We start from the raw sequence: 15,298 nt of genomic DNA, 5'->3' as shown, positions 1-15,298 counted from the left end.
TTCGATCGGAAGATTGGTTATACGCTTGAGTGTGGTAAGAGGTCGATGTACTTGCGAGTGTCTTGATGCGTAAAATATTTCTACTTGCGTTCTTTCAAGGTGCGTTGAAAACGTTCCACAATGCTGGTTTAGTTTCTGGATACTCGGTGGTGAAAAAATGAATTTCGTGTTTCTTTTATTCTTTTTGGAAAGCTTTGTTCAGAAATTCGGTGCCTTTGTCGGTTTGCCTTTGAAGAGGGTGACAACCGCTTTGTTTTAACACCAGTTTGAGGGTGCGCACTAACTCACTGCTCGATTTGGAAGTCAATTTTACGATGCAGGCAAATTTAGAAAAGACGTCGATGACACAAAACAAATATTTGTAGCCACGACTGTAGGTGGTCAAATGAGAAACATCGGCTAAATCGGCTTGGAATTGATGACTGATGCCCTCCACTCGAGTGCTGAGATTTCTGGAAAATTTTCGTCGAATGGGTTTGTGTAAACTGTACGTGACTTGTTCTTGTAACCACCGTTGCACTTGAAGCAAACAGAAACTTTTCAGTCGGGTTTTGGCAGCACGGTAAATTTCTGAACTCCTCCGTAACCTTCATGATGGGATGGATCGTAGTAAATGCTGACTAACACCTTTTTCATTTTTTAAAAAGTCACCCACTCTTCGCTGATGCTGCTTTGGATGGGGCGAGATGGTGGTTTAGAAACGGCTTTACGTGCCCGACGTGCAACGGGAATAGAAGTCGACGGTAGTGGTGGCGGTGGGGTGGTAATTGGATAGCTTTCGCATTCTTTTCTTTTCTTCACTTTTGATTTCTCTTCTTTAATTTTCATTTCTGTCGAAGGAGGAGTGGACATCATTTTTTAACCCAAGCTTTCCGTTTTTCTCGTTGGAGATTGGGGAAGGGGTCAACAAGGACGCTGCAATCCTACTAGGAATGGGAGCTGCTGACGGTATCGTACCTAATCTTCCCGAGGCCTTCGTGACGCTGCGTCTGGCTTGACCTCTGGTGGTGGTGGTTATGATGAACTTGTCATCAGGGTCTTAAAAAAATTCAGAGTGAGCCGATTTGTTTTGTCTAAAGCTTTCTGGTGAAAGAGTTGCATATTTTGCAAGAGTTGATCGTACGTTTGCGATTTTTCCGTTTCGTACAAATCGTTGCGATCCATCAACTATCGTGATTTGTGTTGTAACGGATATATCTTGGTTAAATGAGGATTGACACGATGGCACGGGCTAAACACATTTGCACTTGAGGGTTGTTAATTCGGACGATGTTCGTTTTGGTACTACTAAGGTAGTCTACCAATAACACCTTTTTTGCCTCCGGTCCCTTAGGGTAGTGACACGTGGGTCATTAACAGTGTCGTTTTACCATCGGCGATGTGAAACTAGTCGTTGTATTGTTGCACGTGTTGAATCTTGTCGATGACTTTGGAAGATGTTAATTCTGCCGGGCTACTAAACTCAATCCAAACGGGGAACTTCAAGCTGTCGTGATGAATGGAAAATCTCAAGCGATCAAGCACCCCAATTATAAATTGTACAGGTTATTATAAATTGTACAGAAGACAACAACGAAGTTGTTGTTGATGATATAATAAGAAAAAATTAATTAGTTATAAACAGTGTGATAAAGAAAGAAACGCAATTTTGATCTCGATGTTAAATTTATCATGACGCTAAAACAATAACAGAATAATCATTGTACAGGCTGCAACACAGTAATGTTGTGGAACAATATTCTTAATAATCCAAGACAGTTTACCGTAGATAGTATTATTAGTAGTCTTGGTCACACACGCGAAAATGTGATGCTGACCTGTCTTGAATGTAATCGACGTAGGGTGCTGACACTTCTGATAGTTTACAAAAGTGAATGCCGTGGTAATCGTGTGTCTTCAGGAATTACCTGTAATTGTTCACGTACCAATCCACGCTGAGGAGCAGTTTAAAGTCTACAGATTGCAGGTCTACCCGTAGATCTTACCACGCTAGGAATATTATGTGTTGTAATACTCCAAATAGGATCAGTCGCTCTTTTTTACCATCTTCAAGTTAACCGGGTTCATATAAATAACTTACTTTAACATTATCCAATACTGATTGTTTTGAAAATTCATGTAGTTGTGTTAATATGTTTTTATGTAATCGCATTAAAAGTTTCCATGGCAGTTGTTCGAGTAATTGTAAAGGTTTTTATTTTTAAAATGTTTTACAATTTTCAGTGCTATTTGAAAAATAAATCATAGAAAAATGCCGAGAGAATCTCTTACACATTAGTCATGGCTAAAATAAATGCATTTTCGTAGGATGGTACAGAGGGGAAAATAGATCCATTAAGTTCGCTATCCCAAGAATTTGGCATGAACCCACTGGCCACTCAAGCAACTGCTACTTCGGCATGGTGGACCCTTACAAACTTCGGACTGGCAAGAATGCACCTGCTAACACGCATCTGGGCCTTCCTTCATCCATCGCCCCAGTGTCACACTCCCCTGAGTTTTCCGAGAGAGCAACCGTCTTAAGAAGAGATTAGCTAGTGGGAGAGCTAGGAAGACGTTGTGGATCCAGCTGACAATTTCAGAAGTTGATCTGAGGAGAGAAACCCGTACTACGCCAACCAAACGTCAACGACTTCATCAGAGATCTTGGTCTCACCTAGTCCAATGCCGAGCTTTTGAAGGCTAGGTTCAAGCAGTGGAACTTGTTGGATGAACGTCGCAGATCAGAGGAAGCGACACCAAGCTTTTTTCAGCTTCTTCACCCCTCAAGATGGGCACTAATTCTACTACAATGTGACCCGTCTGTTCGAGGTATTTAGGAGAAGGAATTTAGAGGAAGTCGGGAGGAAGAGAAGGAATTCGAGGAATTGGAGAGAAGAATACACAGAGGAGTAAAATACAAGGACAGGTGGAAAGCTATCTCACACAACAAATCAAATGATGAAATACGCTATCACTGGGTCGAGGGAGAGTACTTGGGAAGTTTTAATCATTTGATTATTGAATTGTCAATAAATTGTTACTCGTTGAATTTCACTTTTTCTTTTTGTAAATTCAATAATTTAACAGTCGGCATTGCTGACTGGGGATTCGGAGCTTTACATCTATTTTTCACTAATTTAACTTCCAACCAAAATCGAGCCTGGCTGGGACTTCCATAATAATTTAAATAGAATATTGGGAGCACCTCACCCCAACCATAACACACCTACCACAGTGGTGGCATAACAATCCGTCATGCCACAACACACATAAGGTAACTTTCATGATTTTCCGGAATTTAACGGTTGTATTGTATCGGTTTTGTACTCGAGTAATTGACGGTAGATAGAACTTGGAAGACAATTCTTTTCGTAGATGAAACTCAGGCTGTGTTTGGAAATATTAGTAAGGTTGACATACTACCAAGAAACAATCCAACCCCCACTGTAAGGCTTCATGCATGTCAATGAAGTTGTATTAAACAGAGTGATGTTGGTACATTAGTACTAGTGAATTTCAGTGGTAGCCATGTTTTACACACCAGCCATACATTTTCCTTGAATACAGCTCGCAACCACATCACTTGAGATTTACCAAGGAAGTCCGGAAAACATAGCGAACACAGAAATGACCTGGTCTGTTTAGATGACTTATAAATTGCAAAGCATGAACCATCCATAAACTATATATATATGGTGGGAGGAACACTGTATACTCCATGCCAAAGTTAGAAATAATTCTAGTGCTTGGTTGGGTTATGTATTATCCATGTAATTAGATCATAATAATATAATTGTAGAGGTACCGGATGCTAGATTTCAGTACTTACTGTAGTGTAACGATTATGGAGGTCAACGCTAGATCTTCTTCCGAGACATTAATGACTTATTTTCGCTTGTGGTATGTATATCTGATTTAATTTATATTTGATTTTTAAAAAACCGTTTGTTTGTAAGTTTTAATTTTTTTTATTATATTACATGTTATTGCAATGTAACTTTATTACTGGATTTGATGTTGTTTAGTTCTTTTTGTTTTTATATTTATGTGGTAATCAACTTTATAGAGACACTGTATCTAATGCTGACCTAGTTCCTCGCCTTGATTCAGAACCACTAAGAGTTGTAGTAAACAAATTTTCTTTTTAATATTTTTATTCTTTACCAGAGTAAGATTCATAAAGTGAAATGAAATCGATGCCATACTTGGTGTACGTGACAAATAACATGTGTCAATTAGGTTTTTCCAGAGAACTGATTCACATCATGGCATCTGTTTTGTGTTGTAGGTAGCTTTATTATTGATGTTTTGAGAAAGAACAGTTAAAGTGTTTTATGTGGTGACCAGTTTTGGGGCTAATTATTTTATTTTATTTTAAAAGAAAAACGATTATATTCCCTGTCAATACTAGTGCTCTAAAATTCATCCTTAGACAAGGACAGTTATCCAAATTTACAAAGATTTAAATACTGGAATATTATTTTCTGTGATTCAACAAAGAACTGTTGTCACATCAGTACGACGCTGACCACACCATATGTCATCACCTTCCATTTTGGATTTTATTGGTCTTCGAACTCAGTTTCACTAGAACTTTTTATTGCTAGGACTTCTATTTTTTAATTCTTGGATTATTTTTTTAATTTGATTCGTAGGGTTAGGTTTTTTCTTCTCATTTTTACCTTGTTTTTCTAGGGAAATAAGTTATTTGTCCAATTTTGCAAAGCTTGTTGACTTCACTTTTTTTGGTTACGATTGTAAGAGCCTAAACACTTAACAAAGAAAATTGGGCGTTCGTCAATAGGATATATGAATTTTGACTAAAATATTTTCAGAAAACTTTGTTTTTTGAAATTTAAATTCCCCGTGTTTTTGAACATTCGTAAATCCCATGTATTTATTTTTATATTTTAGAAATCTTTAGTGAAACCAGCAGGCTTTTTAACAATGCCATCAAAAATGGAGATCTTTTTTTTAAAAAATCCTAACCTGGAACAGTTGGACTGTTTGGAAAAAGATGAATTGCTTCAACTTGCCAGAAAATATGATCTTTCTGAGGCAAAATCTTCTTTAATGAAGCAAGAAATAAACTATTTTAGTCCAATATTTGGTGGAAAAGAATGTTTTGGATAAAAGTGCTTTGGTTTCGATCAGTAAGTCTATATCAGACTGACATAAAAGTAAAGGAATTTTAATTAAAATACAAGATGGAATTGAAGTTAAGGAAGCTTGATCTCCAGAAAGATTAAAAACAAATGTTATTGGAGAAAGAGGAGAGAGAGAAAAACAGAAACAAATGCAGTTACAAGCGGAGAAAGAGAGAAAGAAAGACAAATGCAGTTAGAAAAAGAACAAATGCAGTTACAAAAAGAACAAATGAGGTTACAGAAAGAGGAGTAACACATGCAGTTAGATAATAAAGAGAGAGAGAGAGAGAGAGAGAGAGAGAGAGAGAGAGAGAGATGCAAATGCAAATGCAAAGAGAAAAAGAAGAGATGGAATATCAATTCAGAATAAAAGAAATAGAACTGGCAAGTGAAATGCACGTTCCCACTTCCCATACAAATTCAAGTTTTGATATTACTTAGAAGTTTAGGTTAGTGCCCCTTTTTAGTGAAAATATGAAATGGCCAAGGGAGTATTAGACTCAATTATTACAGTGAACACTTTTTGGCAAAGCCAGAGATATCTATGCATCCCCGTCAGTACAGCAAGTTCTAACTATGATTTGGTGAAGGAATGCATCTTAAAGAGTTATGCGATAGTCCCTGAGGCGTAACATCATACATTCAGGAACTATAAGAAGCTGGGCCAACTAATGTCAAATTTGAAAGATAAAAAGAGCAGTTATTTTATAGATGGTGCTTAGTCAAGAAAGTTGGTCAAGTTTATGAAAGTCTTAGACAACTCGTATTACTTGACGAGTTCAAGAACTGTGTCCGTACTGACATTAAACTTATCTTGATGAGCATAAGGTCGAAACCTTGGAAAATGCTGCTGACAAGTATTCCTTAGCTCATAAAGTTTATTTTGTAAATAAGACTTCCACTCAGCAGTCTTCTGGCAGAAAAGTATTTCAGCCTAATACAAGCCCTTCTAAATTTCAATCTGGCACAACTTTTAAAAATCAAGCTTCTGATAAGCATGATCAAACATCCTTGTCTCTTCCTACGTGTACCTACTGCAAGAAGAAAGGACACAATTTGTTTATACTGCTACAAATTGGAATATAAGCATCAGAATAAAGATAGGCCTATTCCAAATGCTCTTATTTCTAAGAGGCCAAGTTCAATATCATGTATTGAAAGCAATACATTACTTGGGTCTAATAAACCCCAGTCTGATTTTATTATGGAGAATTATCAACCATTCACGTCAAAGTGTTCTGCTCATCCTACCCTATTAAAATTGTAAGGTATATAGGAGCTTCTCATGGTCTTTTATTACCAGGTACTTTGCCTTTTTCTAAGAAGTCTACAAAAGAAAGTGTTCTTATTCAGGTAGTAAAGTGCGACTTTTTTTTAAAGCTCTTCTCCATTGTGTAAATTTGTCATCAGACGTAGTCTCAGGAACTGTGACAGTCGGAATAGTGCCTGTTTTACCAGTTGAGGGCATTCATTTATTACTAGGCAACGACATAGCTGGAGACTAGGTTGTGGTTAATCCACTTGTAACTGACAAGCCTTGCTTGGATCAGAAAGTCGATCCTACTGAGAGAAAAAATTCCCTGATTTATTCCCAGCTTGTGCAGGCACCAGAGCTATGGCAAAGAAAGCTCTTGAGAATGATGTTGATAAGGAAAATATTCCTTAAGCTGACACATGTATTGGTCAGGCCTCAGATGAGGTTATTTTCACGCCTTGTTTGTACCAGTCAGAAGGTATTGATCACAGTGATCCTCTTTTAACTACACATTCTCTTTATTCTAATCAGGGTGACAAACGACAATCACTTGTCGTCGAACAGGAAAAAGATCCTGAGATCTCCTGTTTGTTTCAAATTGTCATTAGTGAAACTGAAGCTACCTACGTTCATGTCTGTTATTTCATTAAAAATGGAATTCTTATGAGATAATGGAGACTTTCCGAGTGGTCAGTGAACTATCAAATTGTAGTTACAAAATCTTACAAGAAATACCTAGTGTGGCCCATGAAACTCCTTTGGCTGGTCATTTAGGGATTAATAAGACTTATCACAAGATCTTGACTCGCTTCTATTGGCAAAATATTAAAAGCGATGTTCGTAAATACTGTAGATCTTGTCCTACTTGCCAAATGATAGGAAAACCGAATCAGAAGATACCCAAGATTTATCTGCAACCTGTTCCTGCCTTTGACGGACCATTTAGCAGAATTATGGTAGATTGTGTTGGTTCCTTACCTAAGATCAAGTCAGGTAACCAATATTTGTTGACCACAACGTATGCGTCAACGTGTTTTCCAGCGGTAATTCCTTTGGGAATATTAAATCTGAAACCATAATAAAGGCTGTGACAATTTTATATATATATAAAAAACTCAATTTGGCCCTCCCAAATCTGTCCACTCTGATCAAGGGCTACATTTTACGTCTAGAATGTTCCATTCAATTATGCTTGAATTTGGCATCTATCAATTTGACAGGACTACATTGGAGACTTTTTGAGTCTGGAAATAGAGTTCTGTCTCTCTTGCTCATTCTTCAGATTTGATACTACGGCCCTTACAAAGTTAAGAAGAAAATGAAGGAGTTAAATTATAATAATAGTAATCATGGAGCCTAAATAATTTAAAGGAGTATCAGTATATTGAGAGAGATAGCCAGGTTAATCACGCAATTAATGTATTTGTACGTGACAAATAACATGTATCAATTAGGTTTTTCCAGAAGATTGACCCACATCCTGCTATCGGGGTTGTTCTTGATACTGACCTGGTCAAGCTTGTGATTTTCCAAGAAAAAATGGAAAATTTTAAACATCTAACAAAGTCATTCAGCTTATTGTTTTGAAGTTGTGAAGTACCATCGCAAAGAACCTGGCTACAAAAATGAAACCGGGGAAATCTGAGATTCTGGCATGTCGTTCATGTTTATCAAAAAAATATGTTGACGATGCCAATGCTACAACAGATTGGAGAGGTGCACACACCACTTGTAGTAACTTCATTTACACTATACAAAAAAAACTGCTCGTCCGATTTCTTTAGCTTGGTCACATGCAAAATAAAGAATGTTCCAACTTCCTTCAAGCTCACGTGGTTTTTGGGGTAAAGTGAATGTTTTTCTGTGTAGATTTAATTTGTTTCCTAGTAGCTTGTATGCTTTCCTTGTTGTTTTACTCCTGTCTGTCCGAGCCAGATTCTCTTCCACAATGTTTTAAATGACAGTTATTGTGTATGTGTATCTCAGTTTGATAATATCTTATGAACAGCTTTCACCGATTTGGGTGCAGCTAACGTGTGCTAAATTCGTCCATCTCTTTGGTGTGATTAGTTTTTTAAATTGTTTTGATGTTGTTGTTGTAGGGTTTAACGCCATTTTTCAGCACACGATAGGCTATACATGGCGGCCAGTATTATGGCGGAGGAAAACCCGGAAAGAACAACCGACCCACGAGAAGCTACTGGCAAGCTTTCTCACATACCCACATTGGCTGAGTCTGAGATTCGAACCCACGCAGAGGTGAGATGGCAGTGATCCGTAACGGCGAGCGCTTTAGACCACTCTGCCACTTGGGGCCCCGAAATTGATTTGATAAATACCATATGTTCATTGACATCAGTGGGACTATTTCAGCCTAACCATAATGGTAGTGAAAAATGCAACTAGTTGTTACTAAAAGCCCCTAATTATAACTGACTGTAAACAATGTTTCTAATTGATACTATATTGGGGTGTCATATTTTTATTTTTTCATGTAGGGCCAATATTAAAGTCGGTGAAGGACGGAGAAGACTGGAGAGAAATACATAGCAGTAAATGTAAAAGGCCATTGTAAGCTATTGTTTTGGGCCCAGTGACACCCACCAAGGGGCCGTCCAAACTCTCATCGAGTTTAAGGTCCCTGGATGAAATAGAAATATACGGATGAGGTCTTGGCTCTCGGCGATTCCATCAGAGTCATGGTCTTGTTTATTCTCTTCTACCGAACACGGCTAATCCTCGGATCATGAGTAAATTCATCCCTAACTAGAGGTAATCTTGTGATGCACTATCTCCGATATCTCTAGCTGGGTAAAAGACTCACCTGGCCACTATGGATCGAAAGTGAGACGGATATACCCTGAGTACTTTATCTGGTGGCTGTGAATCATCCAATCATCAAAATATTGGAGAATAGGGCTCTCCAATGATCTAAAGTTGACGGCAACTACTCCCATTACCCTGATAAAATCTCTTGATTCTGAGGCTATTCCGAATGGCAAAGTGCGAAATTATAAGACCTCCCTATCAAAACTAAACTAGAGGAACGTCCTGTGAGGAGATAATATAAGGATGTGAATCTATGCATACTGTAGATCGATGAAGTCCACCACTAGCAGGGTCTTAAAGCATTCTAGACTGAAACCTTGGTCTGCATCTTCAAAGGGTCATCGTGCAGACATTTGCTTAAGGAGGAAAAATCGATAATTAGTCTAAGCGTACCCCATTTTTGGTCTTGGAGAAATCAATGAGTAAAATGCCAGAGACTGGTTGCTGAACACTCTCTAGTATCCCTTTCTGGAAGAGGGAGTGTGCATCTTCCTTTAATTAAACCAGATTCAACTGGTGCAAGCACATGAGTAGTACTACAGAAGGAAGATATCGAAGTTAAACTAAGTATCCACCTTTTAAGATAGAAAGGACCCAACAAACCTATGAAGAAAAAGGTTTAGCCTGGCACCTAAACCGACAGAAGAGGAACACACTAGAAAGAGAACAAGCCCCTACGGTATCCCTGCTTTTTTTCTTCGAAAAGTAGACAGGACTGCACACTTCCTACCTGGGCCTATTACAGCTTGCCTTCATCATAGTCCCAATTGCTGAATGGTAGGTCTGAATTGGGATTGTCGCCTGGATTGGGGCTGCATAATTCTGGAAAAGTTCGCCAACTGATCCCATAGGCAGTTAGAACGACTCTGGTCAGGAACGGATGTGAGGGAATGGTTTTGCTGGTCTCTAAAAACCTGGGAAGCCTCGTAGGGAACGATTCTTCCTAAAAAGTTCTCTGCATCCAGTGAAACAGCCCTCAAAAGGTCATTATTGTTGTCCAGTAACATTTTGGATGTATCAAGGACATCTCTGCTGAGGTGTAGAAGCTCCACTAATAAAGCCATGAACATGGATAATGCACAATTAGATGTTTTCCTATTCCTGCTAACAAATGTTGATGGGCAGCTGATAACAGAAAGTCTGCATTCAATGGGATTAGGGAGTCTGCAGAAAAGAAATAGGTATGTGAAGCTATGGTAACTAGAGACCTAGAATTTAGTTCCAAGGCCTCTAGGGTTTTAAGTGGGATACAAGCCCTGGAAATACCAACCTGTACTGTTCCTATGTCCAATAAGTGTGTTTGGTGGTGGTGGTGGTGGTGGGTGGGCTTAAAGGGCTAGGTATGGATGTGAACCCTATAACAAGTTGCAAACACCAGACCACTCTTCCCACTGTCTAGAAAACTCCTGGCCCTTACAAAGCCTACAGGAAAATTCCTTAATCACTGCCGAGTGTTGAACACAAATAGACCTGGCAGTTGGTAGTACCTAAGAGTCTTTACAGCCTGGAATGCATTTTAGTGCCTTAGAAGCTTGAAGGTTTGGGACACAGATCTCTGGGTAAGAGATGGTAAACCTGATTAACCGACTTGTCAATGGACCAAATCTCTCCTCTGCTGCTTTGTTCAAAGGTTGGGAAGACTCAAGTAGAGAGGTGCCATCTCGATTTGTTTTACGTCAAGCTCATGAAAATCTGAGTACAGATAGGACATCCTCATTGTGCTCTCACTTCCTGGCATGCAGGACTTGGGAGACTTGCATTTAAGAGGGACCTTGACCCATAACTCCATATGTGGAATAAAAAGACGTCCCAAGTGGTAGACTTGGCAGGTGGGTGAGAAAGACTCTGAATCCTTCTTGGGTGTTTTGGGAGGAAGAAGGTCTGCCCTCGCCCTCCTTTAAGAACTTATTTTGCAAGATGGTGAAGTTGGCACACAGGCCTCAAAATTGACCCCAAGTACATAATGGCATGCAGAGGATTGAGCAATCTCTTCCCTGCAATGGATCACCCCACATTACGTAGAACTGGGAGGAAGTCTCGATGCAGTCTATATCCCTCTACTGAGGTGACCCAAATGACTAGCGACCAGTACTCAGAGACCAGTAACTGGCCCCTGCTCAATGACCAGTTGAGGGGTAGGGTGGTGATGCTCACTTTCTGCAAACATCAAGATGTGGACTAGTACAGGATGATGCTTCTCCCTAATGGGAAGGAGAGTGAAAGTCACCCTCTGGCCTAACAGACTGAAGAGTGTGCTGCTCCTTCTTCAAGAGAGCATGATTTGCTCTCAGCCACACAGGATCGAAGAGGGTGCTTCACCTCCTCCATGAGAGGGTACAACTCACTCTCAGCTCTGTGTAACTGTAGAAGGTTCTGCTTCTCCATCACAGGAGGGTGTGACTTGCTCTCAACCATATGGGATGTCCTGCTTCGTAAGAGGGCATGACTCACTCTCCAACCCCTTGGGAGACACTCCATGGCTCTTGTATGTATCTGATGCAGCTTTCTCAATCCTACATTGAGACTTAAGAGACAAAAATTCCCCAGAAAACTCTGAAAAAGAGGAGGAAGGCCCATTCTCCCTCCCTTTGTAAGCTTTGTCTTTTTTCTTCAAGGTCCCAAACTTGTCAGAAGAGAGACTAGATAAAGGACAACAATCCATTTATAATTTGTTCAAGCTAGGCAGACAGGATGGGTATCCCAGGAGCTTTGTTGTGCCCACATTACCCCACACTCTGCTTAGGCATTGCTGAAGAGAAATATGCTGAAAATGAATACAAAATTTCATGAAGTATTATGTAATAATATTTGCATGGAACTCTGTCAACATAATTTAAACAGCAAGATCTTACCAGTTCTCAGGTGTCATTTATCTTAAGTGATTTAAAACAACCAAAGACCTGATGTTTTAAGTACAATAAAATCTGAGGTGCAATTTAGTTTTAGTATTGCAGATTAAAATTAGCAAAACAAAAATGGCTAGGTAAGAAACTAATAATTAAATAAGAAAAATAAGGAATACTATTCTATACACTGACTTTTAAGAATGAAATGTGTTTGATGTCTCAACATAAATAATAGCAGTAAGGAAGTAAGGACTGATGTGTGACCTCCATCCAAAGATTTAAAATAGCATAAGTCAGGTTAAATGAAATATGAATTCCGATGATTCATTACTGTATTGAAACAATAAAACAGAATCATGATACTTTTGCCAACCAAACTGGCAAGGTTAAGGATAACAAACTATCTAAGTGAGCTAGAAAAAAAGGAATAAAATAATTCTCAAACACAAAAACTGTTACACTGAAATCGATATGTATGGGCGGAGGGGGGGGGAATAAACCAAAATGCAAGGTCAAGAAATAAAGGTAAGCAAAACTTGGCAATAACTCTTGCTAATTCCAAACAGTAATATTATCTGAGGGTAACTTTATGGCAAAATGATGCACATAATGAAACTTCTCCTTCCATGAAATATGACTTAAAGTGAAGGCAATTTTTTCAAAAAAAATTATGTCACTGTAATGATGGCGGTGACTAGGAAAAATAAGCATAGTGCACATGGGAAAGGGTTGGAACCATTATAAAGGCTTATGAATTCTCATTATTAGGTTGAAGATATTTTCCATCCAGAAAAGAATAAGCTATGCGGCAACAACAGGTCATGTATTATCGATACTGAAATGTATTATTGATATTGAAATGTATTATTGATAATGAAATGTTTTATTGATGTTGAAATGTATTATTGATATTGATATGTATTATTGATAATGAAATGTATTATTGATAATGAAATGTATTATTGATATTGATATTATTCATACTGAAATGTATTGATAATGAAATATATTATTGATATTATGTATTATCGATAATGAAATGTATTACTGATATTGAAATGTATTATTGATAATAAAATAGATATTATTGATACTGAAATGTATTATTAATAATGAAATGTATTATTGATATTGAAATGCATTATGGATTTTGAAATGAATTAATAATATTGAAATGTACATGTATTATTGATAATGAAATGTATTATTGATAATGAAATGTATTATTGATATTGAAATATACTATTGATATTGAAATGTATTACTGATAATGAAATGTATTATTGATATTGAGATTTATTATTGATATTGAAATGTATTAAAAATAATGAAATGTATTATTGATAATGACATGTATTATTGATGGTTAAATGTTTTATTAATAATGAAATGTATTATTGATATTGAAATGTACTTATAATTTTGAAAAGTATTATTGATAATGAAATGTAGTATTGATATTGAAATGTAGTATCGATAATGAAATGTATTGATATTGAAATGTATTATTGATAATGAAATGTATTATAGATATTGAAATATAGTATTGATATTGAAATGTATTATTGATAATGAAATGTATTGATAATGAAATGTATTATTGATATTGAAATGTATTATAGATATTGAAATATATTATTGATATTGAAATGTATTGATATTGAAATGTATTATTGACATTGAAATGTATTAATAATAATGAAATGTACTATTGATAATTAAATGTATTATTGATATTTAAATGTATTCATAATATTGAAATGTATTATTGATAATGAAATCTATTATTGATATTGAAATGTATTATTGATGTTGAAAGGTATTATTGATGTTGAAATGTATCATTGAAAATGAAATGTATTATTGCTATTGAAATGTATTATTGCTATTGAATTGTATTAATTGAACTGAAATGTATTATTGATAATGAAATGTGCTATTGATATTGAAATGCATTGTATTTGGATAAAGGCTTTTCTTTTATGAGATTGGCATTTAATTCTGAATATGAATATTGTTGACATGACAAACATTACCTGGGCATTTCAGTTGAGAATTATATTTGTGCTGCATTTGGTATTAAACATTCACTGAATATGTTAACATTATTTGGTAAGGGAAGAGGACTCCTCAGTCTACCATTTTAACCACAAATTCTGGTGCGAAATGTAAAATTTCCTCACTATCCTCCAAAAACTAAGGAAAGCAAAAATCAGAGACATTTATTGATATCAATAATATATTCTGTACAAGTGGTTGGGAGCATTTTACAGTTCTAATATGAAATCTTCTACAACGTCAAGATATGAAGGTACAAGATATTCTTTAAGTTCTTCCTTTGTGACCCATCTGTAATCAGCACCACTGACTATATCTCCAGATTTCAGACTGGCCTTGTAAAAGAAAACCTGAAATAAAAATCAAGAAAGTGTGTATATTGCTATATACCGTTTAATGCTGTATGTACAATACAAATACAGTAGGGTGGCCGAGTGGTCTAAAACACTCTTCTGTCTGCGTGGGTTCGAGTCTAGGATTCGCCAATGTGGGTATGTGAGAAAGCTTACCAGTAGCTTCTCGTGGGTTGGTGGTTCTTCCAGGGTTCTTCCTCCACCATTAATACTGGCCACCATGCATAGCCTATCGTTAAACCCAACAACAACAACAAATACAGTAAAATCCAAATATAATAGAAGTTGGATGTAAAATTAATATTAGATACCACCATGCAATTTTCAGTGATTCATAAATCAGTTTTCCTTGGTTAAAAATGAAAATGGGATGCAGAGATATGAATTTTGGGTTCCACAGTCTTCATTATATAAAATATATTTGCAATTTTTTCAAATTTCTTTTTCTGAAAGCTCAACTACTTGTCTCTGCATGCATTTTTGTAAGGCTATTGGGATCTGCCTGCCTCAACTACTTGTCTCTGCATGCATCTTTGTAAGGCTATTGGGATCTGCCTGCCTCAACTACTTGTCTCTGCATGCATCTTTGTAAGGCTATTGGGATCTGCCTGCCTCAACTGCTTGTCTCTGCATGCATTTTTGTAAGGCTATTGGGATCTGCCTGCCTCAACTACTTGTCTCTGCATGCATTTTTGTAAGGCTATTGGGATCTGCCTGCCTCAGCATGTAACATCAAAGAACTTCAAAATTGTTTTAGTTAGTTTTGTATACCATATAGTGGATATTTTCAAATGAATGCAAATTGCCCTACTGACAAACATGTGCTGT

At 37.1% G+C, this 15,298-nt stretch overlaps 1 protein-coding gene across 1 annotated transcript in view; it reads right to left on the bottom strand.

Annotated features, from left to right (window-relative positions):
* Nucleotides 1-14,267: 14,267 nt before the first annotated feature.
* Nucleotides 14,268-15,298, bottom strand: part of LOC149788522 (large ribosomal subunit protein mL46-like) — a 52,160-nt gene continuing 51,129 nt past the window's right edge. Inside the window, exon 6 of the mRNA XM_089974531.1 lies at nucleotides 14,268-14,467. Coding sequence (XP_089830657.1) covers nucleotides 14,327-14,467 — 141 coding nt within the window. The 3' untranslated portion in view covers nucleotides 14,268-14,326. The remainder of the gene's footprint in view (nucleotides 14,468-15,298) is intronic.

This window comes from Sinohyriopsis cumingii, chromosome 11 (assembly GCF_028554795.1).
Source record: "Sinohyriopsis cumingii isolate HCF-2022 chromosome 11, ASM2855479v2, whole genome shotgun sequence".
Lineage (NCBI taxonomy): Eukaryota > Metazoa > Mollusca > Bivalvia > Unionida > Unionidae > Sinohyriopsis > Sinohyriopsis cumingii.
Note: the sequence above shows the minus strand (reverse complement) of the source record. Positions and strands in the feature narration are given on the sequence as shown.